The sequence below is a fragment of the Lepisosteus oculatus genome, chromosome 1 (assembly GCF_040954835.1).
Source record: "Lepisosteus oculatus isolate fLepOcu1 chromosome 1, fLepOcu1.hap2, whole genome shotgun sequence".
In the NCBI taxonomy this organism is placed as follows: domain Eukaryota; kingdom Metazoa; phylum Chordata; class Actinopteri; order Semionotiformes; family Lepisosteidae; genus Lepisosteus; species Lepisosteus oculatus.
This window is the reverse complement of record NC_090696.1, coordinates 34171803-34199421: the sequence shown is the minus strand read 5'-3', so window position 1 is coordinate 34199421 and position 27619 is coordinate 34171803. Positions and strand designations below refer to the sequence as shown.

The 27619-nt window shown below is 36.0% G+C and overlaps 1 protein-coding gene across 5 annotated transcripts in view; it reads right to left on the bottom strand.

Moving 5' to 3' along the window:
• LOC102685443 (sodium/potassium/calcium exchanger 2) overlaps nucleotides 1–15890 on the bottom strand; it is a 101864-nt gene extending 85974 nt beyond the window's left edge. For 2 of the 5 annotated variants that reach the window (XM_015345004.2, XM_015345000.2), the window contains exons 1-2: nucleotides 15315–15887; nucleotides 11299–12393 (exon numbers count right to left, since the gene is read on the bottom strand). In XM_015345004.2, the coding sequence (XP_015200490.2) occupies nucleotides 11299–12225 (927 nt within the window). In that variant the 5' untranslated portion in view covers nucleotides 12226–12393; nucleotides 15315–15887. Of the gene's footprint in view, nucleotides 1–11298; nucleotides 12394–15314 lie in introns of all 5 variants that reach the window. The other 3 variants (XM_015345001.2, XM_015344999.2, XM_015345005.2) reach the window with 3 other exon arrangements.
• Nucleotides 15891–27619: the final 11729 nt, after the last annotated feature.

The following is a 27619-nucleotide window of genomic DNA, read 5'->3' as shown; positions in this document are numbered from 1 at the left end:
GACTGACCTTCTTTTTACACAAGGCATTAAGCAAAAAGCAGTATTTTCATTTCCCACATAATGAAACTATGAATTGAAACTGGCCCTAACAGTACTGAAACTTTAAAGTCAATGCTTAGCAGAAGCTGGGCACCACATGAAGGCTGATCAAACTGATTGTTCAGTTGTTTAAAGCTTCACTTATTCAGCTGGAACAAAAAGCAGTAGACACTAGGGTATCTGGTATCAATCCTGGTATCAGGGGTATTAAACTCAATACAATAGAACCCACAAGAGCAAGAAGCATGGTGTCAAAACCTTGCAATGTCTGAAAGGTAGACAGCTTTTTTCCACCTCACAGGAAGATCAAGTTGATTGTACATAAAAATAAATTTAACAGAACACCCAAAACATTTGTCTTCTCCGTAGAATGGCTATGGATGTAATAACTAGCTGGCTGACCCAAATGTCCTTGCGTCCTATAAATAACAAGCCCTATTCTATCAATTACATCAAAATGTCTTACAGAGCAGTGTAACAAAAGCAGCACATCATTGAAGTATTCCATTCTCATACAATGATAGTGTAGGACGGCAACATAAAACTAGTTTGCAGCATCCAAATTATTTTAAGAAAATGTCTCTTGCTGTGTGCCCAAGTAGATGTCTTGTACAAAAGTACATTTAGCATTCTTTGGCATTCTAAAGGGTTACTGAGTATTTTTGTTTTGTTTTTTTCCTTGTATTGCATGCGTTTGATTGACACAAGTGTTACTACCTGACAGGCTGATCTCATCAGCTCTTAGAAGCTAAGGAAGGCTGAGCCCATTCTTTACAGGGATGGGAGACCTATGGAAAACCAGGTTTCTGGTGCAAGTAGTGTTGGTGGACAGGTGGTGCTCTGCCCTCAGACCTACTAAGGTGACTGGGAACACTGTGTTGGAGAAGATGCCATGCTTCATATGAGACCTTAAACCAAGGTCCCGAATACATCATTAAAGAAGATCCCACTGAACTTTTCAAAGTGGTTGGGTTGATAACCCCAGCATCTAGGCTAAACTCTACTCTGGCTATGTACAATAATTAGGCCTTCCTAAAGTTACCTCTTAATTCATTTGATGAAGCAATTTCTCACTTTTGTACCTGATCTGTTGTATAACAGCTGCTGGCACATACTGTAATGGCTTCTGCACATCATGTAATTAACTAAAGCATTTAACCTAATGGATTTCACAATACCTCTGTCAAAGTGAGAAAGGACTTGGCTGACATTATAGTCTGGAATGATAGCCATTTTGGGACTATACTTCTGCATGATCAGGATAGCAATCTGATAGGAATGTTGCACAGAGGAGCCCTATGACCCTACAGCAAATTACAGCTATTGTGAAATTGTGTCTTTTTGTCTACATTACCTCTGCACATTTATTGATACAGTTGTATTCTTATCTCAGGGTGTGGTCAGGCATGAGATAGGAAGTCTTCTCTGGCAATTTCACATGTCCACAGATGCAGCTTTTTAGGGGCCTACTGCTTATAGTGTATTGTGAGCTAGGGGTAAGTGTCATGGCCTTGGTCATTAATTTCTGTTGATTGATCATAATTTTTGTCTTCCACACATGCTTTTAATTAGATGTGTAGAGTAACCGATTTTTTAACTTATTTTGGAAAATAAGGAATTTACCAGCATAAGCTATGGCTAAGGATCAGAAGCTATCTCCCACATGAGGGATTAGGGGATTTAAACCCTAACATGGTTCGTTAGAGAGAAAGTCGATTGACGAGGGGGTGAATTGAGCAATCCATCTTAAATTTCTCTTTACAGATTAAGCCCAGGAGTTTTTCCAAGAATGTCAGATAAGACTAAGCTAACATACATTATCTTCAAAAATTCGTGGCATTATTTTTCAAGTATGTTTTGGTTACTATGAAATTTTGGTAATGTTTCATTTTAAGAGTAATTTGGCAATTTTAATTAAGTCCAGCTGATTTTTAGTATGCAGACTTTAAGCCTACTATAAGGGCAAAAGTCAAAGATGTCCCTGAGCGATTCCAAGCAACCAGTCACTAAGAAGATTAATTGAAAGAGATAACTGCATTTAGAACTGTAATACCCAACTCTTCCCATGAACTCTCTTAATGCGTCTCACAGGCCAAACTATGGCACTGTATTTACAATTTGCTTGCATCTAACATGTTCTGGCTATTTATATCATAAGTGATTTCTAAAACCAAACTGCCATTTAAAAAGATGGCTTAGTCAGACTCTAGAATGCACAGTTTCGCATTAGAATTAAATAGCTCTTGCTTTCACTTTCACCAAAGACTAAAAACAGAGTTTGTAAGTACAAATGTATACTGTTAGCTCTCAGGAACACATCATATCACAAATACTGACTTCATATACTGTAGATCACACAACTGTATTTAAAATCATCAGAAAGGAACAGTAAGGAAAAGTTAAATCATCACAATGCACTTTACCAAAACAAAACAATTTAATAAAACAACTAAAATGTTGAATATAGTTCATATTGCCTTTGTAATTTCTCTGCACCCAGATTAGGGTATATACAAGGAGGAATTAAAAACTCAACACATACTGTTGCTTGCAATGCTGCAATGCATATTTGGGGCATTTTAGTGGCTCTCAAGCATGGGTTACCTGTGGCCAAAATGCATTTAAAAACAGATTATTGAAATGCTGTGGTACATGAAATCTTTACAAGGAAGGTTTCTGGACTGCTAATCAACATATCTTTAAAGTATCTAAAATTTCCTACACTCAGACAAAACCTAAAAAACAATGGCATATTACAACCTTAAAAAGGATCATGCTACAATGCACATCCAATAGATAAGGCTGTTGATATAGATTTCAGAAATCCAGCAATTGCATCATGTCATTATCCAGCACTGGAGACAAATCGAGCCTATACATTGGTTCTATAAATACCTGATTAATTCTAAAATCAACAAGCTACTGTGGACACTAATCCATTTATGGTAAAACCAGAAAATCATCCAGTAACTCACACCAATATTACTGTGCTCTAACCAGTAATTCAAACGTTTTTGCACGCTGATTTCTGAGTGTGAGATAAAATCCTCTGCAATTGAAATCTGACATTGCTTCATTTATAACTTGTTTTATTTCACTCATTTTGCTTCTGAAGCAACTAGTGGGAAATAGCAAAATTTCATTGCTGCTCAATCTCTGCTTCCACTAACACACTGACATGCAATTTACATTCCCAAAGTTGGGGCTTTTACCATTCAATATGGTGATGGCAACAGAACAGCACTTCATATTAAACAAAGCAAGTCAGCAACCGTTTATGCAAGAAACGTCATCCCTAAGAGTATCTGTGTTAGGTCGCCGTCACCAACAGTAAGCGGTTAATAACAGATTACACAGGATTGTAGCCTTAGTTGATTTCTCCAACTTTAGCCTACTAGTGTTTTATTATTCTCCACAATTATTACAGTGCCTACTGCACTTATTCCCAGTACAGAATGACTTTCTACTCACTGTAATAATTTCCAAAGAAAAAAGAGGTCTGAGTACTAAGCTGCTATACCGTCTGTTTTTAAAATAAACCAGTAAAAGACAAGCATCTATGTATAGTCCAGCTAATTGGATTAAATGCTTTTCAAGGATTACTTTACTATCGTACAGTGAAATCAAGGGTGTGCAACAAGCTAAACCAGTTTAAAACTGTATAATCCAGCTGTACTGGCAGAAGGCACCTGTTCCCGAAGACATAACTAAGCAATAACACAGCTGGCTGTGGAGCTGTTGTTAAATTAGCACCTGCCCAGGATAACCTTTCCAAGACTGAAGAAAATTCCCTTTGAATATCCAGGAAAGACACAGATATAACATGCAGTAATTAAAACAGACTCACTTTATTTAGTGTTTTTAACAAGGAGGAGGGTTCTTTAATACTTAATATATAATCTTTTTCTAAAGGAACAGTTTTTAAACACTTTAACATGTTTAACATCTGTGACTCATTAAATATGCAGAGTATCCACGTACTTGCTCTAATGCATAAAGAAGTAAGTACAATGTTAATTTTGTATTTTTTCCTTTTTTGACAGTTTATTACTTTTCATATTGAAAACTTAATTTGATGAATGTTTGCGCTTTTGTTTCCAGTTTTCTGTGATTGTGCTGCATACGTATGCTCATAATAGTTGAAAACTCCATTTTGTGTGTTAGTAAATATCAAGTTCAAACCCACTGTATATAACAAGTTAAATACTGCTGATATAAACAGTGCCACTAATGGTCCAGAGAAAGCATAATTATCAAAATAAAATCAATGCTGGCCTCCTGATGAACTCTCACTGCAAATGATAGCAGCAAATGGATGGAACAGCAAAACATCACGCATGCTTACAGATTAAAAGGAAAATCAAACTCTTCACTTTTATAGGTCACAAACCGACAATTAGTCCATTGATAAATGTTTCAGGATCTTTCTTCTGGTCCACCAAACAACAGGAACACATTTGGTCTGTACTGCAGTGTTGACTTTTATTTCCCTTATAATATTATTGATTTTCAAAAGAATGATGGACATTAATATGAATTGCAGGAAATGATTACACAGAATATAGAAATGCTTGTTATCAATATATAGGTTTTAGGGTTTGCTTACTCCTGTGTATTCACGAAATACACAGGTACGAAAATGGCAGATTTAAAGGGTACAGTCAAATCTTAATGAAAACAGAATGGTGAGCTTTACTGGGGTAACGCAGGAGAACAACAACTCATCTCCGATGCTGGGTCAGGCAGAACCCTCTCCCCTTTTTGAATGAAAGATACATCTGGAGCTTCTACAAGAACTAAGATGGAGTGAAGAGAGGGATGTGAAAATGAAGCATGCAAGAGAATAAGCAAGAAGTGTGATATCTACATGTTTGGTACTGTAAGTGGGAGAGATTAGGGTTCGACGACCTCCCACATATTTGCTTAAAACTCCATTAAAGTAGAATTGCTGCTGAGAGGTTAGCAATATAGTTTAATTACAGTAATTGTAAAACAATACAATTGATAGATAAAAACGCTGTCAGTGCATTTTAAAACCTCATTTTAAATTTGGGCAAATGCTGTTTATTTGCAAATAGACAAAAAAGAATATAAAAAAGAACATAAGAATGGCTTTCTTTCATTTGTAGCCTTTTTTGCTCTCCTAGCCTGTTTAACAGTTGCAACTGTTAGTTGCAATTTGATCCAGGAACCTTATCTAGCCACTTCTTGAAAGAAACCAGGGTATCAACCTCAACAACATGACCAGGTAGCTTGTTACCATACAACCCACAGTCTGATTAAAGCTCTCTTCTGTTGATATAATCATATCTTATTCTGAGGCAACTGAAGGCCAGGATGAATCCAACAAATGCATTTGTTTTACTAAAGTGTCCAGGTACAGTAGCATGCTTTTCTGTAGCTGATGATAAATCATGAGCCAATACTGATGCACAACAGATGTCTCATGTTTAAGACTTGTGAGCATAAGTACATTTATTGGAATTAATCCATTTTTTCCAACGGAGTTAAAAAGGAATGTATACTGTACATGCTGCAAAATTGTTTTTCGAACATCTATAAACAACCAAACAACAAAAAGCTTGTCTAATAAAATTATAAAATACTCAGCTTCATTATCTTCTATAAAAACTTGGCAGGAGGGCATATTAGGATATACAGTATTAGGGCAGAAAGGATATGTGGACATTATCCTTTTCAATGTCCAGTGTCCATTTTTTGCATAGCAAAGTACAGAACAAATCTCATACTTGAATGGGACAAGGACAATCAATATATTGCAGACATCAGGGTGTACTGTGTCTGAAATTAGATGCATCTAAGTTTATATCTTAAAAACCATTTCACGAGGAATGACGGCAGCCGAAAGCTTGGGAGAAATTAGAATCATTTATTGAGATGTGGAGATTTGGCGGAACCCGCTTGGCTGAGGGCCGACCTCCCGGCCATTGGACGGGGAGGACAGGACCCCCATGCGACCAATGGGGTAGCTGCAAAGGTGGAGGAGGGATGCAGAAAACGAACGAGGAAGAGGAGAGGGTGAAGTTTGATATATATGGAGACCGGTTGCTTACGTCAGGATTAGTAAGAATTGCGGCAGCTGTGTCGAATGAGCGTGGCTGCTTTCATTCCTCCTGAACTTTCATTAAAAACTCCATTATCTTGTTAAATGTTGTGCCATATGTAATAAGAGTAAACATTTTCTTAAAAGGCAGACCTACAGTGCATTTGTATGCATATTTTCACACACTTCTTTGTCACATACTACAGTGCATTAGCTGTTGTACATTACACAAACAGTATTTTTGGATTACATATTGTCACTCTGTGAAGAAAATTAAAGCATGACTGTCACCAAGAAATTCACTCTAAAAGTCATATAATACTATACGTAGTTTGGCAACACGGTCAACAATAAACTGCTGGTACTGTAGCTCTGATTAGAGGCAGATCACTTAATGGCTGCCTGGAAAGCCTACTGCCAGATGCCATTTTTTAAGGAAAGGTTATTGTAGCAATGTTTTGGCATATTATTGTAGCAAACTTTAAAGCAAAATCTTTGGTATTTAAAAAGTCTTGGTATCCATACTGTATATTTCCCAGGGTTTATTTATGCATGTAGAATGCAATTGGTGGTGCTGTTTTCTTCACCCAGAATGGTGCTGGTATTTGTCTTTTCATTAATCCTCCAGAGGAGTAGAGCAGTTTGACTTGGAGAATAACACATCAGCATCTTGCATGGCTAGGCTTGCATGTAAAATAGCAACTGAAGACTCGAGAAACCCTTAGGTCCCATCTACCCGGCCTTTGGCATTTCTCAGCAACAGTTGGTTGTTACAGCATATAGACCAGCTGGGATTCAAAATCTAATTTCAGATGATATCTTTCACAGAACCTTGGAGTTAAGGAAGTCTTTTACCAGAGCAGAGAGAATCATAATTTGCAAAGGCCAGTTCATAAATTTACTTGCTATGTTCTTTCATGACCATCAATGTCAGCATTTTCTATATTTTTCCTATTTCTTTTTTTGTTCTATAGTGAACACAATTCTATTCAAAAGCCCTAAACATGTTAGACACAATTAGGAGAAAAAATATATCTACTGTATGTTATGAGCATCACCGATTTACTTAAAGTCTATGTTTTCTACCGTATTAACATAATTGACTTTGTACTTACTGAATACATTATGACTTTTTGGTAAGAATAAACATTTAGTAATATTTAGCACACATTGATCAGAAACTCCAAAAAATGTGATTTCAACAACTTAAAGTAGAGCTACACCTCATGAGCCAATATGAACTTTGGTAGTGTAGTGCTTCTTTCCCTGGTCCTGGATGAACATTGTATTATTTGAAGCTTGCTCTAGCTAAGTTCTTAATAGCTGGTATGGTATCAATTAGCATTTTGTTAATTCTGAGTTTCCCCTTTTCAGCTGTGCTGCCTGAAGTGTAATAAATTGGATCTCCTAAGAAGGACAAAAAGCTGACTATGGGCGTGACATCTTAAATAATCACCAATTACAAAATATTTCGTCAGAAATAAGGGTAAACAAGTTGAGGGGAAGTTCTGAAGTTGTTGCAAACAGCACCCTTGATGTAGGGTATTTTTACAACACAGGACTAAGTGCAGGAAAAAGTTTACCAAAAGAGTAAACAAGAAGGCAGATCAATTAAAGCTGTCAATTGGTTGTCAATGGAGATTTCAGAGCTCAGCTGGAACAAAACAAAAGCACCAGACAGTGGTCCCCCAGGATAGGACTGGGATCCAATACAGCAGTAACCAATCCATAACACCAATCAAATCTAATTGACGTTTTCTCTCTACACATCCATAAAACTAAAAGACCGCTTTTTGATCTGAAAAATGGAGATCCATCTGCTTAAAATAAAATGGGTAAAATTACAAGGGAAGGTCACCAAAGAACTGTGTTTCTGCATGAATTGGGAAGAACACTGAGTGCAGAGAAGCACAGTATAATGTAAGTTGTATGACTGTGCACAGAAGGATCTATGTTATGTAAAACAAAAAACAAATGATATCCTCTGTTTTCACTTACAGTGCACTTGTTTTATCGGTGCAAAGAATCCCAGAAAAGCTAGCAAAGGCTACAAACAAAGTACAGAAGAACTTGTATTTATAGAGTGATGGCAATAGTGATAATAGTAATGTAACCATGACGGTAATATTGAGTCCATGTGATGCCATTGCACAGACCACTCTGGTGCAAGTACAAATCCTTTATATTTGATCTTCAGAATAACAAAAGTTGATGACTCAAATATATTGCAATAACAGTACAAAACAGTACAAATAACCTACCACCATAATGTACTGCACTTGGTTTTTAATAATTATTTTTATATACAGTATATATACTGTATACAGTAAAATATAGTGAAATAAATATGACTACACATTTGTACTGATTTAGTGACTTTAATAATAAAGCCTGTATTCTTAAAGTATATTCTGGATTGCTTTTAGGACAGATTGACTCCTCCTTATATTGAAAAATAAGAGAAAAATTATTTTCTTATTTATTAAGATTCTTAAGTTAATACATCGAAACACATATATGAGACTTAAAACCTAATTGTGTTTTTTTCTAACAAGAAAAAAACTCGTAAATTCCCCACAGAGATACTACAATATAAATAGCCTATCACTATAACCCTGTATAATTTTAACTACACTTCCAAGCAATCCAAGTCTTCTTACACTTCAATACATCTTCAATCCAAGTCTTCTTACTATTAAATAATTACTGTATATGATAACATATGATAAAATGTTATCAGTCAGTATAACACATTTAGAGTTTGGGAGAAATCCAATGTTTTAATACTTTTTTTCAATTGTAATATTTATGCATTTTAAATATTTACTTTCCCTTTTGAAGGAAATTACATTTGATTCCAAAAATCAATTGATTCTTGTCACCTTGTCATATTTTCTATAGCTATATCTTCCTTTGGTTAAATGTTACATTTTAGGATTATTTTATGCTTGGCAGCATTTGCTTGTAAATGTTACAGATGATCATATTTTACACTTTGTCACATTACTTCAGAAATACAGAACCAATGTGTGTTGTCACCTGTATTGACATCACTGTGTGGACAGTTTTGCGTCTGGACACTTGAAAGTTTTGAGGATTGTTAACAAGCTCTGAAATATACCTTCTGAAGCTGATCTTTTAATCGAAATTATACAGACGTATAAGAAAGTAGACAAAAGACAAAAACTGTCATGACCTAAGTTACACTCTGGAGCAAGAACTTCATTTGTAGGTTGCTGACATGTCATTCCCTCATATGGGACTGCCAGTATAATGAATTTTCAATTTTATTGCTGTCTTATTCGGTTTTCTTCACATCCAGTGTTTTATTAAATGTATTTATTATAGCAATGTCTGCATTCCCATGCACACAGTGGCATACTGACAAATTGTTCTGATAAATTCAAGTTAAAATGGAAAATGGAATATTTTCTTTGCTTTTCTGACAAAGGGAATGATAGATGTTATTACTATGTTCAGGCTTGTAAAAAACAGCACTGAGGAAAACATTTGTAGCTTTACTCACAGATAAATCCAACCTGCTCGGGAGTCTCATTAACACAATTTATACCAAATGCACTGTATAGGTGTCAAATGTGTTGGGTTTGAAAATATGTAATAAACTCAGTTCATGAAATATTATCATACAGTACATCTAGTAAGACTTTTCATTCAAATGGAAGCCAATGGCTCCACCCTCTCACATCTACTGGCTTAGAGAACTAATGAAGACTCATGATCTACAATAATAAATATACACACTACATTGATGTATTTTTTAAATATAAGCATAAATATTTAATAAATGCCATAATCCACGTTCTCTGCAGCTTGTTTCAATCACAAAATACAGCACAGTGCTGTATTAATACTGTGTTCATATAGCATATAGGATGTTTGACTTCCTCTGTTACTCTTTCTTTTCTTTCTTATTCTTCCCCATCCTTCCTGTAAGCTCATTTTTGTACTTTTAGTTCTTTACTTTGATATTTTTGTACTATAATATTGCTCATGTTTAGGCAATTAAAATGCCAAGGTACAGGCCAGTAAAACAAAATTAAGAAAAGTCTAGCTAATTTTGAACGCTTGTGATTTGCGATCACATTTGATTTGATTCCTCAATGACAGTTCACACTCTTACTAAATGGAGGAATTTAAAAAGGAAACATTATGTGGGTGTAAAAGAAAAGGACTTATCGTTGCCCAATATTTTTAGAAGATGGCTGAGACTTAGAAAATGCCGGAGCGCACACCTGGCAGATGATATTTATTGCGAACAAGTGAATAGTGTTACATAAACTGCAGGTAGCAAAAACTAACTGCTGTACAGTATATAAGATGGGAAACACTGAAAAAAAGAAAATAACACTGAGAAAGGTGTTTATGTTGTTATTTTCATCTTTTAGGCAACAGAGTGGATCCAATAAACAGGCAAACAGAAGACGTTAAAAGAGTAGAAATTAATTCTAAGGATTTTATATTACAATTGTACAACACACGAGTAAAATCTATCCAATTTAAAAGATATTGCTGCTCTGAAATTAGTCTAGGGAAGAGTGATCTGATACACTACCTTAAAGGAATTGCCTAGTCTTTTTAGTAACTTTACAGTACCACTTCACAGACTGTATCTAATTACAGAATTGCTGTGACATTGTGAGTTGTGTCTTTTTTCTCATATGTCTTCCTGATGTACTCATCATCCAGCTATGAACTAAATCCTGAGTATTGCCCAATTGGGAATTATGATTTAAGTTTTTAAGTAGTTTGTTTTGGACTACAAGGTCTTTAGGTATTTTTTCCATACCACTTATTTAAGTAATATGGGATCCACAAGAATTATTTTCACATTGATTGTAGTCTATGTTAGAATTACATTAATACTAGTTAGTCCACAGCCAGTGACTCAATGCTCTTAATTCTGCTTATTGCTTTCTGAACTCCACCACCATCTGTTTTGGTTTTGGCAGAAGTCTTTAACCTGTAATATGAGGAAGGCAAGTTTTGGATCGCTGGACAGGACCAGCTTGCAGGTTATCTTTGTCAGTGCTAAGAAGGGCAGCTTCTCACTACAAAAGAAGCAGGAGAACAACTCTATTTTTTTTCAGCTATATTGAATCCCACTAGCACAATAAATTGGATTTGGATAGTAAATTGACAATAAACGTACACTGCAAAAGAGAAGGATAACCTACCTTTGCTTGGACGTCAGCCACCTCCATAACTTTATTCCTGTTTATAATATTTTTCACAACCCCTTCTACATTCGAGTTGTACTTCATAAAGACAACGTAGGTTGAGTAAGCTGCCAGGAGGAACATACTTTCCCAATAGTGGATGTAGTTATCCAAGAAGAACACAATCAGCATAATCAAGTCAATAATGTAGAAGGACACGTCTCTGAAGAGTGGCCACCAGGTGAGGTTCAAAATCTCTTTGGAGAATAATGCACACATCCCAATGACGAAAAGGATGTTAAACACTGCTGAGCCTACTATGGTTCCAATGCCTACATTGCTGTGAGAGATGAAAACTCCTATTATAGAAGTGAAGAGTTCTGGAGCTGATCCACCCGCGGCCATGAACGTCGCACCTGCCACATCATCGGAGATGGCGAGTTTCTCGGTGATGACAGTCAGTGAGGGTACAAAGAACTCATCACATACAATGGCTAAGGCGATGAACATATACAGCATCCCAAACATGTGCAAGACAACAGCCCCCCTTTTCCTTTCTTCCAGGCTGAACAGGTCTTCTGGGTAGTCTCCCTGGTGGACAGGTTCGGTTTTATTGTTCTCCACCGTCTGTGTCATGGCAACTGGCGGCCCACTGGAGACGTTCTGATCTTGCTGGTCCTCTGTTCCCAACAGAGTTCTGTGGGGTCTAGCCCCTGACTGCTGGCTGTCCGTGGTGGAGAACAGCTCTGTGGTGTGACGCGTGGTCCATGTCAAGGCACTGAAGGAAAACGACGCCCCGCTTATTGCCAGAAGACTCAAGACCAGCCCCAGGATGCGCACAGGCCTTAGTTTTCTCCTGATGTGCCGATGCCTTTTACAGTCCAGGGGCCCCATGTCCGTAAAAAACTCCTTCAGAACGTCAGAACCTGGAAGATTTAAACCCATTGCTGTATGAGGTGTTAGTTTAATGGTCAGATGGAGGACTGGACATGTTACTCTATTGAGGGAGATGCATGATGTTGTTTTCTTTCGTTTACTTAATTTGTAAGTGGGTAAACACGGACATCTGCTGGACCAGGGCCTGGAGAACAAACGGCTTCCTCATAATAGTCTCTGAAAGAAAAATAAAAGACAAAAAGTGGTCTGATATAAAAGAACGCTCTCTGCAGCACATAAAAAATGCAGAATAAACTCAATACCTATTACTGTAGGTTAGGCTTGGTTAGGTTAGGGGCAGAGGACTGTGTTCTGAAAAGCAAACTTTTTCTTCGTGAAAGATTCCATCTTTATTGCTGTGCTTCAATGTTATACTTTATTTTGCAATGTACAGTACGCCACATCAGTTTCTATCATTCCTTTAGAAATCACACACACTGCCTTCTAGTCAACTAAATAACTAGCATGCAAGTGTTTTCTACAGAAATGTCTAAAGCTGACCAGTGTAAATTAACAAAAAAAAAATTTCATATTAAGCAATTATAACATCATTGTAATTTAATATTTATTTATTAATTTCATCCATTTTCTGACCATTTCATCCAATTGAAGGTCACAGGGGAGATGGAACCTGTCCAAGCAAGCAGTGAGCACAAGGCAGGATACACCTGGGACAGGATATCACACAGCGCACACAGACACAGACACGAACATTCTCACACTAGGGGCGATTTTTTCCAGAAGACAATTAACCTACTGTACCAGTATGTCTTTGGACTGTGGGAGGAGACCAGAGCACCCAGCAGAAACCCACATGAACAGGTGGAGAACATACAAACTCTATACAGATGAACCCAGGGCATTAGTAGAAATATTTTAAGGATTTTATCCCAAACAATGAATTAATAGTATTTGTTGTGTGTTATATTTAAACACCACTGAAATACAAATAGTTGTTCATATTCTCAAGGGTGTGAAATTTTACAAGGTACAATTGCTTCTTGGCCATGAATCAGGTTTCTCTTTCATTCTTATTGCATATGTTGTCAACTATACACCACATTCTCCCCTTAATACAAATATGTTTTTTTTTTGCCAGAACGTATAATAAAACTTGTCACATTATTTCAGGAATGTGTGTGATAGCATGGGGATCAAATTGACAAAACATAGAAATTATCAATTCAAATTGAATGTAATTAATCTACTGAACGTTATTTTTTATTATTTTTCTCAATTTATTCTACATTCTTAACTACTAATAATTACCGATTGCATAATATAATTACATGTACGTACTGTATCGCTTTGAGAATCATTTGTCATTGATCGGTGCATACAGCGCTAACTAGTGGTATTCTAACACAAATAAGGACAAGCACAAATGTAAACCTATTTTAAATAATATAAATTTGTAATTTAAATGCGTTTGCTGAACAACAAGAAAAGTAATTCGATGAAGATAACATAAAACTTTAAACCAGGACACAATGAAAAGAGTTTAAATGTCTTTCAGTCTGGAAACTAAATATACATTTTCCGACTTATCGATGGTGTTATTTGCTACCGAATGATTGTACAGTCTTAAGTTTAAATGTTATTTCATGTATTTATAACAATGTGTTCATACTGTATGCTGTTGTAGGCCTAAATACTTGTGCACGCCGTGTACTATAACTACAGTACAATGGTGACAGGACTACGAGATTTCTTAACCAGTCTCAAAATGATCAGTTTAGGCTGCAGCATAACACACTTTGCTTAAATAAACACACAGTTCAATCCCTCACGAATTTTAAGTACCAACAGCAATTAACATTTCTGAGTCACTCTGCACCAGGTCGGTATTCATTTCCACCTGATAGTACCTTTTCACCTATGTTTCTGCGTGTTGTTGAAAATAATTAATAATTTATTAAATACCAGATTAAATAGAGTTGACATTAAAAGCACATCCTCTAGAAAACTGTGGGGCACTAACATATTTAGCTGGTTTCTTCCTGCCCTGAGAAATGTCCATGCATTTCTCCCAAGGAGTTTTATACTGTACATTTATAGTGCAAGTAAACCTTATGAAGTAAAACAAATTAGTTGTTATAAGCTCAAGAAACGAAATATTTATTTCTTCTTGGATTCTAACACTTCGAGATTATTACTGCCATGCTACATTTATTGCTCACGAAACGAAACATTGGTGATAAAATCCGCGCTATAATAGCAAAACGGGTGTGTGCTGGCATAATGACAGTAATAATGCAAAATATTATTATGAACGAATGCGTTTTCGTTTACCAGTAAAGATGACCATTAGTATTAAATGTATTCCTGAAATGCTGAAGAGCATTTTGGTCAAAGGATTGAATGAAAATCTTTATATTTAAATATTTTTAATATTGTTGGTACAGTACCTGGCATATAATTTAAGTGACAACTTTAATTAATTTAAGCCGAATAGCTGTACTACCTTTAGTCTTTAATGGGATTTAAGAAGTCGTAAATAGATCGTCAGCTCTACTTTCTTCTTCTTTTATGCAGATAAAGTTATCTTAGCCTATTTGGTAAATATTGAAGCATTGTATGATTGGTAGTGACGGCAAAACATGTAATGTTCCTTGTACTTGCTCAACTGTTCGGCTTTATTCTTCCAGTAATCATTTCATTCAAATCAAAATACAATTAAAATGCAAGTGATAACAGTCATTATCAATTCACAATTTTCGTTATGAATTTAATTATGTTTATTGTAAAAGAATGCATTTTATTTTATTTTTTTTTATTCTGTAACTTTTCTCAAAAAGCGGAACCCGCATTCGCAATGCGCAAACAAGATACCGGTTAAGAACGTGATGTTCTAAGTACTAGAGTAAGATCTGTGCTCAATTTTGAACATGACACAACATGAATTAGGAAAACGCATGAAGCCTGTCCTACGATATGTTATAAGAAAGAGAGCGCTACTTGGGTGTGTTCTAAATTGTTCTAAAGGTAAAATCAAACATCCCCTTTACAGAAACCCTTTACAAAAACAAAGATAATGACAGCGTTCACAAATACTCTTCGCAGAATAGTCCCCCCCCCCTTCCTGCTGCGTTACTTACCTTTACGGAGTAGGAGCGGTAGTACAGCAATAGAATGAAATGAAGAATGCAGTCCTCTCTCGTGCCCTCTCGCTCTCATTGAGCAAAAGCGATGTTACTATCCTCCACAACCACAAAGGAGGAGCTCTCAGAGACTGAAAGCAAACTACATTCACTCCACCACTCAGAACCTCATCCCTCCCTGTCTTCCGCACAAAAATCCTGCCAGACAAAAATACTTCGATAATCTAGTAGAAAAATCCAAATGGCTGGAACAGTAGCGCTGGGTCTGACACGTGAAGTTTGCAGCTGTAGGGTATTTATATAGGTGGAGATATCACGCTTATCTTCACCAGTTCTCTCTCTCTGTGTGTGTGTCTTTCTGCGATGAAACTGAGATAGGTCAGGAGCAGAATGGTGCTGAATAGACAGCAAAACGATAGATTTGGATGGACGGGAGTTACCGTGGTTACCGCAGCGGGGTTTTTAATCGAAATTATGTTGCTGCTGATGTGGCAGTGGTTTGTGCAAATTCAAGCCTAGGTAATTTCGATATCTAAATATATTAAGTATTAAACGACAATATCCGTCCGCCGTAACCGCCGATCAACTGGAATACACTTCAACTGGAAACGCAGGAAAACCGCTTGAATTTTGCTGTCTGGTTTGTGTTCGCAATACACGTCTTATTTTTAAAAGAAAAATACAATCAGGTATTAAGATACAATACGTACTGTAGGCTTGGATAAGGCTCGGATTCCTACCAGAGTGTTGCTTTTTAACAACTGAACATTTCTCATTAGAATGAGGCATACTGTACCTGTTGGTCGTGACCAGCATTATTTTGCTCTTTTCATTAGTATTTCATTAATACTCTCTTTCAAATGCAGTCATTACATTTTGTGTTGAACTGGAAAATAACGGGCCACAATAGTACTATACTTAATCTTAAGTGGTGTTATATTTTCCCTTATCTCTCTCTGTTGGTAGCAGCACGTCTGTCCTGTCCAAGTACAGTAAAAGGGACCTTGGGATCTGCCATGTCAGATTTTGAATAACAGTTACCTCCCTGTGGGAATATTCTCAGTCTGCTCCTTTTTGACTCTAAACAAGGTTCATGTTCAATTTTCATTCCTTTTTTTACAAATATTGTCTTGAATTTTCGGTCATTGCATTCCTACACTTTAGAAGCTTCTTCAAGTGACTTAAACAGATGGGATATTTTAGATTTAATTTCCTTAACTCTCTGAGGTACAATATGGTTAAGCACAGGGGGCACTGCCTTGAAGTAAGAACATGTGCTCATGGGAAATGTTTTAGGAAATGAGGTTTGCCTAAGGCTACCGAGAAGGAAAATGTTACGAGCCTCTTAACCTAATTATTAAAAGTAATAATTCTCATGTATATTATGTTGTTCAATTCCGGACGTAGGGTGCAATCTGTGTGGAGTTTGTATGTTCTCCACATGCTAGTGTGGGTTTCCTTAGGGTGCACCAATTTCTTCCCACAGTCCACATAGTGGAAGGTTAACAGGCTTCTGGGGAAATTGGGACTGGTGTGAGTGTGTGCCCTCAGATGGACTGGCCCATCCAATCCAATGTGTATTCCACCTGGCACCTGTTGCTTGCTGGGATAGGTTCTGGCTCCTCCATGACCCTCTACTGGATAAAGCAGTTTGAACAGGGGTGGGTAGATGGACTGACGCTTCTACCAAGAAGAACATTCATAAATTGACAATTTTATACAGTATGTTATAAACACACAAATACAACGCACATTTAGCACACATATTAGTTATAGTTAACAACGAAGCCTTTAAATGACAGAAAAAACAATGAAACCGTGAAACCTAGAAGTACTACATACAAAGTGGGCCTCACAGAAATGGTTGGCCTGAAATACTGTCCAAACTCAAACAATCCTGATACTCAGAGCAGTGCCTTTCAACAACCACAATTTAGCTCTGATTAAAGTTTTAAGTACTCTTCAAAGCTGAGCAGGTGCTTCACATAAGAATTGCATGTACAGTACTATGGACTGCTACAGAGAGAGTGGGAAATGTTTTTGAGTCAAGGCCAGTCAACAAGCCTTCTTTAACAACACTGAAGACAGTTATGTAAGGAAAACAAAATGATTCTCTTTAGTATCTAGTGAGTTATATGGAATTGCATGCTATGTTTTTTTTGTGGTTCTGTAAAGTGACATTTCTTGGCACATTTGGGATGGTGAAATAATAAGATAGCCAATAACAACATATTTTGACATGAATTGGTCATTATCCCACCTAGATACAAATGATTTGTGCATCAGTTGATCCTGATAAATGTGAATTATGGCTTGAAAATTATTCACTAAAGGACTTCATGACTCAGACATCTATTTTCCTCTTTCCTAATTTCCCACAGCAGACCAGGAGATAACTTGGAAGAGCAGTGTCTTAATTCTTCAAACCTTTGCAATAGAGTTTTCCACAGGTCAATAGATAAGAGTGAGAGCCTGCTTTATCACACAGTGAGCTCTATTTCTCACTACGGGGGCGGGAGCTACTCTGGTGACTTTTGGGTCTTACACTAGTTTGCACATGAATGTCTAGTGCACCATCAATGCTAAATCTATTTTAAAAACCTTTTCCGTAACGCACATGGTATAGAAGAATCTCTGTCATAGCAAAGCATGATTCAACAACTGCAAAGTAATCCCAGAAATGTTATGTTTTTTGTGCCCCTCATTGTTAATAAAACATAGAAGAGAGGCATGCTCTGATAGATTAGTGTTCCCATCGTCAATCCCCATGTTAGGCTCAAAATTAACTGTGAGCATTTGCAAATTGGGAAACAGGTGGGAGATATTTTGGCTATTGGTCTGCTTTTTTACCATTGTCATACCCAGCTGTGCCAAGAGAAAAAATAAAAGGCGCGTTTGAATGCCATAGCGTATTTTGTATCCTTAATTTTACAGACTGGTAAAGGCCAAATAATTATTATAAAATAAAGTGGAACAAACTGGATATTCTATGCAGATTTTACCGTGACTCTTGTAAGATGCTAATGACTGAAATAGCTTCATTGCTCAAATGGTTCTAATTTGCTTGTAGCTTTTGCATTACACTGTTTCTACTTGTTTTAGCTGTTAGCTGTGAAATTAAATTTTCCATTATATATGTATAAATATAAATCATAAACTGAAATCAACCACTAATGTTTTTTATGGTTTTTCAACAGATAATGACACCTACAGTAGCAACTGTTATAGCACAGATCTCCCTTGTTCTTTTAATTGGTGGTATTCTGAAAACAGCAGTTAATTCTGAGATCTTGAACTTGAATCAAATGACAGAAAATACGTTTAACTGATGGCAGTTTGAATTGTGCCCTAACCCCTTTCTCATTTCTCCTCCTCACCTTTACAGAATACCCCCTATTCACTGTATTAATACAATAAGTCTTCAACACATCCAATTTCATTCATAAAGAGTTTGGTGTGCCCAATTCACCACAAAATCGCTATAGTCAGGGGCACAAAAGGTTTCTGCTGGTTCTCTAAAGTGATTGTCCAGATATTTCTCATTTTCATCTAAAGTGCCACACTGTGGGTAAAACAGATAGTGAGACTATTACAACTAAGATAAGACTTAAGATAAGTCACTTTTCTGCAGAGCAAAATCTTAAAGATTTAAACATTTGTACATTTATACAGCAGTTCCAGAGGTTTTCATTTCATAAATCACCAAAGGTCTGAGTATACTGACCTGGCTGCTCTCCAACACTTGACAGAAATCTGCCAGTCTACTGCAGAGTGATGAAGTTGCTTTTCTTTCTGCACCTATGCAATGGTGTGCATTCTGAAGTGATGGATCTCACTTTGCACAAATCTGTTTGCTTGCAATTCATTGTCAAAGCGCTTTTCTGACAATTGGAGTAAATTAGAAATATAGTTTCATCAATATGTCAGACTGCAATCCATAAGCCCAATTTAAGTGTAAAATCATTTACACTTGCAAGCTGCATAGGACTTTATGGAGCACTGAAATAAATGTATATGTTAGGGCTAAGGGTATAGGTTAATGAGTATAGGGTTAAGGGTTAAATGTATATTTGGCAATCTAAGTAAGTAAATAAGAAGGCTTGAGGAGCCCAAACACATGTAAAGCTCCTAAGGATTTAAGAAGTACAGTAAAGGAGTCTTCATTGCAGAAACCAAGCCCCTACTTGCGCTTTGTACACACATTTATAGAAAATAACACTTAATTAGCCCCATGGGACTGTATAGTTCCCACTCACCAATTATCTAATAATTAACAATCACAACCTAGTGACACTTTTTACAGAACATACTGTATAAGTAAATACTGGAAGCAGCCTCTAGGTGCAGATAATCAGTAATAAGAGTCCTTAATAATTACTTTCTACTTTTTAGCACAGATTAAACTCTGCTTAAAATATTTGTGTAGCTTAAAATGTATGCTTGAAAATCTTTGTATAGGTAAGAGTAGGCAGTAAGTCCTAACCAAATTATGTTTTAAATTTGGTCCACACTTAAAATTTCTAAGGGGTATTTAAAAAGTGAGTCTTTTAATGTTTTATCAAATTCTGATATATACCAATGTTTATGTATTATTTATGTATTCAATACTGCTTTGATTGAACACTTAGTACCTGTATATTTAGTACTGAATGTGATATCCATCTTCTTTTTCTGTTCAGATTAGAAATGGTCTTCTCTTGTTTATTTAATTCGTTTTTAATTTACTTGGTGAATTACGTTATTATTACATCCCCTGAGTTGAAATCTTTCTTACATTTCTAAAGAATTACGTTCACAATCACATTTGCGTTTGCAAAGTGGCTCAACTCTAGCAAAGTGGTTATAAGATAAGATGAGCATAATCCACAAACCCAAGAAAGTTACTTTCTTAATTCTTAAAAATTCTTAAATTTTCAGAAGAAGAATTTAATAAATAATGAAATCGTTTCAGTCGTTGAACATCATCTCCCACCCCCCAACCCCCACAAAAAAATAAGAAAGACGTGTTGTATATATCTTCCAAAGTATGATTTTAGGAAGAAAGGGATTCATATCACAATTTTATATAGTTTTTTTCCCCAATAACCTACATGGAACTTTGCAGAATATAATAAACATATAAATATATAATAAAAATATATATTTTTTAAATATAACAATTGTGTGTAAACTGCCAAAGCTAGAGTACATGAAGAAGATGATTGTAATGCATTTAGATCTTAACAAACTGTTTATAGACTTACAGTATTAGGTCAAAAGTAACCAACATTCCTCTAAAAATCAAAGTTATCCATGATTGAGATTATGCTACATATAGAGTATCTCTAACATGTAAAATACTGTACCGTTTCATTTTTTTAAAATCAACACAAACGGATCAATCAGAAGTGAGAGACTCCATTCAAGATACAATGGGATGACATCCTGGAGAAGTCCAAGATTAGTGAATTTTAGGACACGTTTGGAAAAACTGTATGTTGGGGTGAACATCAGAAAATCCAATTATTTTTTACACTCACAAAAAGAATTTAAGTTAATTGTCAATCCTTCTCTGAAAGGTTTAATTTGTATTCATTTCACACAAAATTCCTCCTCTGTTTTGTTTAATTTATGTCATGTTTAAAATGGAAAAAAGGAAGAGAATATTTTTGGACTCTTTTGTATTTATTCGTAATTTTCTTTAGCTATATCTTTAGTCGCAGAGGTGATATGGGGTGAAGGGGTTGCACCTTTGCGCCTCAGTCTGCATGTGCATTCATGCATTTTTTTTATTGATTGAATTGCATTTCCTCCTTAATTCAGAGCACGTTTGTGAAAAGGAACAAACTGACTCAAACTCGTAGACTCTCATTGGATCGCATTTATTTTTATACAACCCAACGCAGTTGTAGCCGTGTGCGAAGTAAGACCAGGCCGGGCTACACTTCTAAAAATTGATTGTTAGATTCGTATCACATTCTTTTTTTATAAAAGGTTTGATCTGCTGTCTGTTAAAAACCCGAATATAATTCTTAATATTCTGTACTACACTGTCACCCCCTTAACTCTTCTTCTGTCTTCAATTTTCAATCTTTATCTTAAAAACAAAGAAGAATCTCTTATTAACCTGACATTTCTAAAAAACCTACAGTGAACAAAATCAGCTTTAACCTCTAACTCTTTAACGTTGTTTGTCAGTACGAACGTTAAGACCTTATTAAGATTCTTACCTGATAGATTGAACACCTTCAGTCCAATTTGCTGATTTATACTGCTGTACTGTATAGTCGTGTCCTGGATCACAGTTGGTACAGTATGTATCTTGATCTTGTTTCTTCTTTCACCTTTTTAGTTGAGCTGGAGGTCCTCTTATGGCCTTGTCCTTTCTTTTGTTTGAGTAATAATTACTATTCAATGAAGAAGTACAAGAACCAAGAAGTACAAACAAGTACTCCTGCTGTGGAAATGTGAGGAGTATTCTGTTCAAAGCCTTGTCAAAATACTCTTTGAATTTATATTTATTTCCAAGATTGAGATTGAATCCAGAATGTGTTTTTTTTTCTCCTTCAATTCATTTGCATTTTATGTTATGGATAATAATGTAATACATTCCATATTACTGGAAATTAGAATGTTAAGATCACCCATCTCCTTCACTTCCTTCTTCAAAGTCAAACTCTATATCCAGAGAACTCTCAGTCCCAATCACATTGTTTTTAAGTCACTCCATATGAAGAATCATCACGTCTATCAAATATTTATTAAGCATCCAGGTGGGGCTGCACATTGGTGGTGGGGGGAAGTCCTCATTACCTATAAAGCACTTTCAGTGGAGTATCCAGAAAAGCTCTATATTGGCGTAAATATTATTATTATTATTATTATTATTATTATTATTATTATTATTATTATTATTATTATTATTATTATTTAAAATAGCACACTAATTATTGCAACATTCTTAAGCCTGAAATTATTGATTAAAAATATCTGAAAGTATGTGAATATAATTAATTCTTAATACATACAGTATTCTGTTTTTAATAATATTTGTGCTTGGTATAGATGTACAATTATGTGGCTTTTTCATACTGTATATGCTGTACAGTAGATCTAAATACATATGTGGTCAGATGCGTCTATGTTTTAAATAATGGTTCTTCCCAGAAAAAGAGGAGCCTTCCCTTTGCATAGAATGCTAATTATTGGGGAACTTTTAGATCTATGCATGTAAAGGGGTTCTTTGGCAACCCAAAATATTTGTCTTAATGCAGGCTTGTTTGACTAAATGATGACCGTCGTGAAATAAAAGTGTTTTTGGAGTGTAGAGTGTGCGTCCAGTTGACTCCACTATTTTGGGTGAAGTCTGAAAGCAAGGTATTGGTCAACATCTGCTATCTGAGGAAAAGAGCAGATATTCTGTGATGTGCCTGCAGCAGAGGGAGAGAAAGAATGAAAGTTTGATCACTAATGGAAACTGAGTTTTGGTGTGAGGTTTTGCAAAAAGTGGCTTTGGCCTACACTTTGTTTCTTCACATTGTAAAAACAATAACACTATTTCTTTACACTTAAACTTGCCTATTTAAAGTTACTCTAAATTGCAGCATCCCATTCTTAGGTGTGCCACACTATCTTTCTTAAACATTCATTCTAAATTTGCTTTTTATTTGCCTAATCAGTAATGTCCAATCCGGGAAAACACATTTTTGTATAAAGAATAAGTTAGTAGATAAAATGTACATATTGAGGTGATGCAATATATGCAGTAATACAGAGGTGTGTATAAGAATCATTGCTCTTCCTAACTCGTTGCAATGATCTAGATTTGGATTACTTGGCAAAACCAGCCATGGTCACAAATGATTCCACAACAGATGGTCAGCGTACACAATCGAAGTAGCAAATTACAGCACTAGATGAAACATGACATTGGGCTGAAATCTGTTCATAGAAAATAGTCTTCACCTTAGATTTCTATTCTCTTGACATGTGAGATTTCCTTTCTCTTATTTTATTACATGCTTAAAACTTTACAATAGTATTACTGACTGAGCGAATATGGCACTTATAGCGATGGGTTACCTAACTATCAATGACCTTATAACAATCAGTGAAATACTGTTATACTGATATGCAATAATGTTATTGTATGAGGTAACATCTCATTTTCACATAAAAGCTATTCATCTATATTGCACCATTTCTACTATATGACCTCTTTTTCTTGTTTCCAAAATACTCCAGACTGTAAGTCCCAGTTAACTGACACCACTTTTAATGGATATTTCTTGTTGGAAAATGCAAGCTCCAGATCACAGGTGTTTATATAAAGGTTTCCAGTAACCCCTGCAGCAGCACTTCTTAAACTCATGCATCACATTTACACAGACAACAGCATTTTCAGAGAGAATGAAAGTTGCTTTTGTCAGCTAGCAGAGCCAGCACCTGGAGGAAATGGTGCAGGAGCAATGTAGACATTTTTAATTTTAGGACTGCTCTAAAATAATAATTGTTTATTTGAGATCGGCCACTCAGATTCTAATATTTCGACCTAGAACTGCAAGAGGTGAATCATTTGTGTGCGGTGTGTCATGGGAATCTTTGTTTTACTGATAATGGTGTTGAGGATGTAAGATGTCACAGCGGGGTTCAGGTTTGAGATGAGTTTTGTTACATAAACAGAGAACACCCCAGAAGGCACGTAAAGTGCATCCTCTTGTAATGCTTTGAATTCAGATATTTTCAGGAAGGTTTAGAGTATAATCTGAATACAGCCTTGGTCCCTCCCTATTGTTACCACCAATGAGTATTTAGAAGTGATCATAACATATGCATTGGGACCTATACAAAAAATTTCCACACACGGGACAATGGCTCCTTTTGACAAGTTTATTCCCAGCTTTCATTTATTGCCGACATGTCGCATACAACAGATGTCTGTCTTGCTTCAAAGAGTAAATATAGAATGACAGACAGCAGGTCAGATCGAATCAGTCTACAACAAGCAAATAGGATTTAAAAGGGAGACTTGTGTGTCTTAAGTGTTTGAGTACCACACTGCTCATTGCTTTTCCTGTTTGTAAAAGATGTTTCCTCTCTAGTTTCTACAGTGCAGCTTTTCGTTTGGTGTCCAGATTTATTGGTATGTAAAGTTGGAATGTTGTAGGCCAGTTGGTGGATCACAAAAGATGCTGCATTGCTCTTGTATTCCCCAAATACTCATTCCTTCATTATATCTCATCATTATATTTAATTTTCTTCTGCATACAAATTATTTTACCAATTTAATTCAGGAATTTTGAATGTCTGCATGACCTTTTGATTTTGAGGTGTGTGTGCTGACTTCATCATGTAGTGAAATGTTTTTTTACCTATACAAATATCCAAACACCACATAAGACCTCTTAATGAGGTTTTGACAGACGTACTGTATACAGTGCACTTTTCATCTGACTTTATTAGACCTTACTTGTGAAAATTGGTCCCTCACATATCACAATATTTGCTTTAGCAGATTAAAGATTCTTCACCTGATTGTGATGATTTGAAAACAATGTTCAGAATGCAATCGCTCACAGGCTCACAGCACAAATAAGAGCTTGGGTTACAGTATGGCTTTCTACGACAGTCCTACAGTGTATCTGAATAACCTTTCAGTATGGAAAGAATTATGATACATCTTTATCTATTAGGTTTTTTGGAGGCTAATGCTCCAGTCAGAGGTCATCCCTTAGTTGAGGAGAGCTCCTGTTTTGACTACGAGTTTGGGTTATATTTTATTCAAAACTGGGTTATATTAGATTAGTTTCCTAATTGTGTTTTGATTATAAACTGTAAATATATATATATATATTTGTTTACAAGCATATATTTACAAGATCCACTGTTCTGGAATCACAAAAGACTTGCTCAATAACTATCCTCAAAAAACAGGATATGGGATAGAAGGTCACATGTTTACTCTACAGCGATTTCTAAGGTCTTTGAACTATAAGTCTAACATCTGAATATCCATTTATAAATTGATACATACATGTTAAATCAACATTAAAGAATACTTAATATAGTACAAAATTCCTTGGTGACTCTGCATCTTACTATTTTTGTTTTTTTTGTTGAATATCTTTCTCTTTTGTAAATATTTCTATTACCCAAGAGCTCTTTTAGTAAAAGTACAGCTTTCAATATTCTTTGTCTAGCCTTTATTTCTTCTGAGTTCTGGAAACATCCCTGAATGTTCAGCCAGGTAGTATAGTCACATTGACTTAAGAGTAAGTGCACACAACTCTCCAAGTCCCCAGATAAATTGAATTTCAAAGCACATCTGACAAAGACAAGGTGACCTTTGAAACATTTCATGGAATAAAATGGTAGAAAGGCACAGATGAGGAGAACTTATCCCTTTGAATGTAAGGAAGTCCATCATTAAGAAGTGAAATGCACATCACCCAGACACAACTAGATAAGGCTGCCCTTCCAAACTGCTGAACCAGGCAAACAGGAAACGTGTTAGGGACACTGCTGTGAAGACAAGGGTGGCTTTGAAAGCTGTGCAAAGTTCTACATCTGCTCTATTCATACATCAACAATGTCCATAAAATGCTTATCATATGCTGATTCCTACCAAAACTGGGCCTGTACAGGTGAGGGCCAAAATAGAAACCTTTACTCAAAAAGACTCTTTGTAAATCTCATGCTAGATATACCACAGACATGTGGTAAAAGACATTTCATGTCATGGTCAGACATTTTGGTTGAAATGCAAATTTGAATTAACATCTGATTAAATTCAGTCAATATTAATTTCAGTAGCTAATACATGCAAGAGAAAGACAAAGTATGCAGAGGGGCACAAGACAGATGAGCTACAGGAAGAGAATTATAGGCACGGGCAAGCACAAATGTGCAAGATTAGGATCTACCCTTCCTGCTGAATTTTTATTATAACTTTGTTATAATCTCATAAATGTTAACAAGAAGACTAATAATGTATAAAGGGATAATGTACTTAATATTCAATGTTTGGCCTTATCTCGCTTGTTTGACAAAATTATGACAGCCTTGGACAGAAGTTCACGGCTAACAAGTGCCCTGAAAAGGATTGAAGCTATTGGTGTATGTGCTTTGTTTAATCAAGTCAGTCTGGACATGCAAGGACCAAGAGGAATACCCACCAGACAATACATACTGTTGTGAATGAGAACCGTGTATGATGTAGGCATTGGAATACAAGTCAGTAAACAGGCAACAGTAGAACCAACAAACCCTTTTCACCAATTAACTATCAGTTTTACAGTAAATATATCAATAAACCAAGCACTGTAACAGCACACAAACAAGGATTCTTTCACTACAAAGACAAGACTGCTACACCATGAGTTCTAGACAATATACCCTAAGTTCCACCCCTGACTCCTCTTGATGGACACATACTGTGAGCCTCCATTTAAACCAGAAGTCAGTCAGGGTCTACAAAAAAGACAAAATGGTGGAAGAGATTTGAAACAAAGATCCCCTGTGGATCCAGGTCACTTAAGACAAATACAATGTGATCTAACTCACATATAATTAAACAATACACCAAAGAAATCCACAAAATGTTTTTACCATGACCAAAATACACAGATGCAATTATTTTGGTCAAATATTTTTTTAGAACAAATAGATGAGCTAGGTGAGTAAATAATTAATTAGAGTTTAAATGGAGCCTCATCAGAGGTCATGGGAATGACCTCATGTCAAATACTCTCCAGCAAATAAAATCAAGAAAACTTTGCCAGTCTCCTGTGCCGTAGCCACTTCAACTTTGGAAAGAGTCTACACCCAACATCCTCTTTGATACCCTAATGCAGCTCAGTGCAATCCAGTTTTCTACAACCTGTCATCATCTATTTATTAAGACTGACGTCCTGAGATTGTACATGGTAATTCCCAAAGAGAAGATAGCAATTAAATATTAAAGTGTGTTAGTCTATAAAAGCAGACCTTGTCATCCTCTTAGCGCCTTGATGGGTTTTCTCTATCCCATGTCCGCCCACTTCATTCGTATTTCAGAGACCTCTTCACTGAACTAGGGGCTTCAAAACTTTTCTAAGACTCACATGACTTTCCTAACTCTGTCATAGCTTTAATTTTAAAAATGACTGGCTTCATTTTACAATGTTCATCAACTTGTTGTTTTAAGTCAAAGATAAACATTCTACTGTAGATATCTTAAATCATAGAAGCAAGGAAAGGTCAGTAAAAAATAAATACCTCATTTACTGTGGGATACAGGATGTAACTGGGCCTCACTGAGCCTGTTATATGGTAATGTAATACCA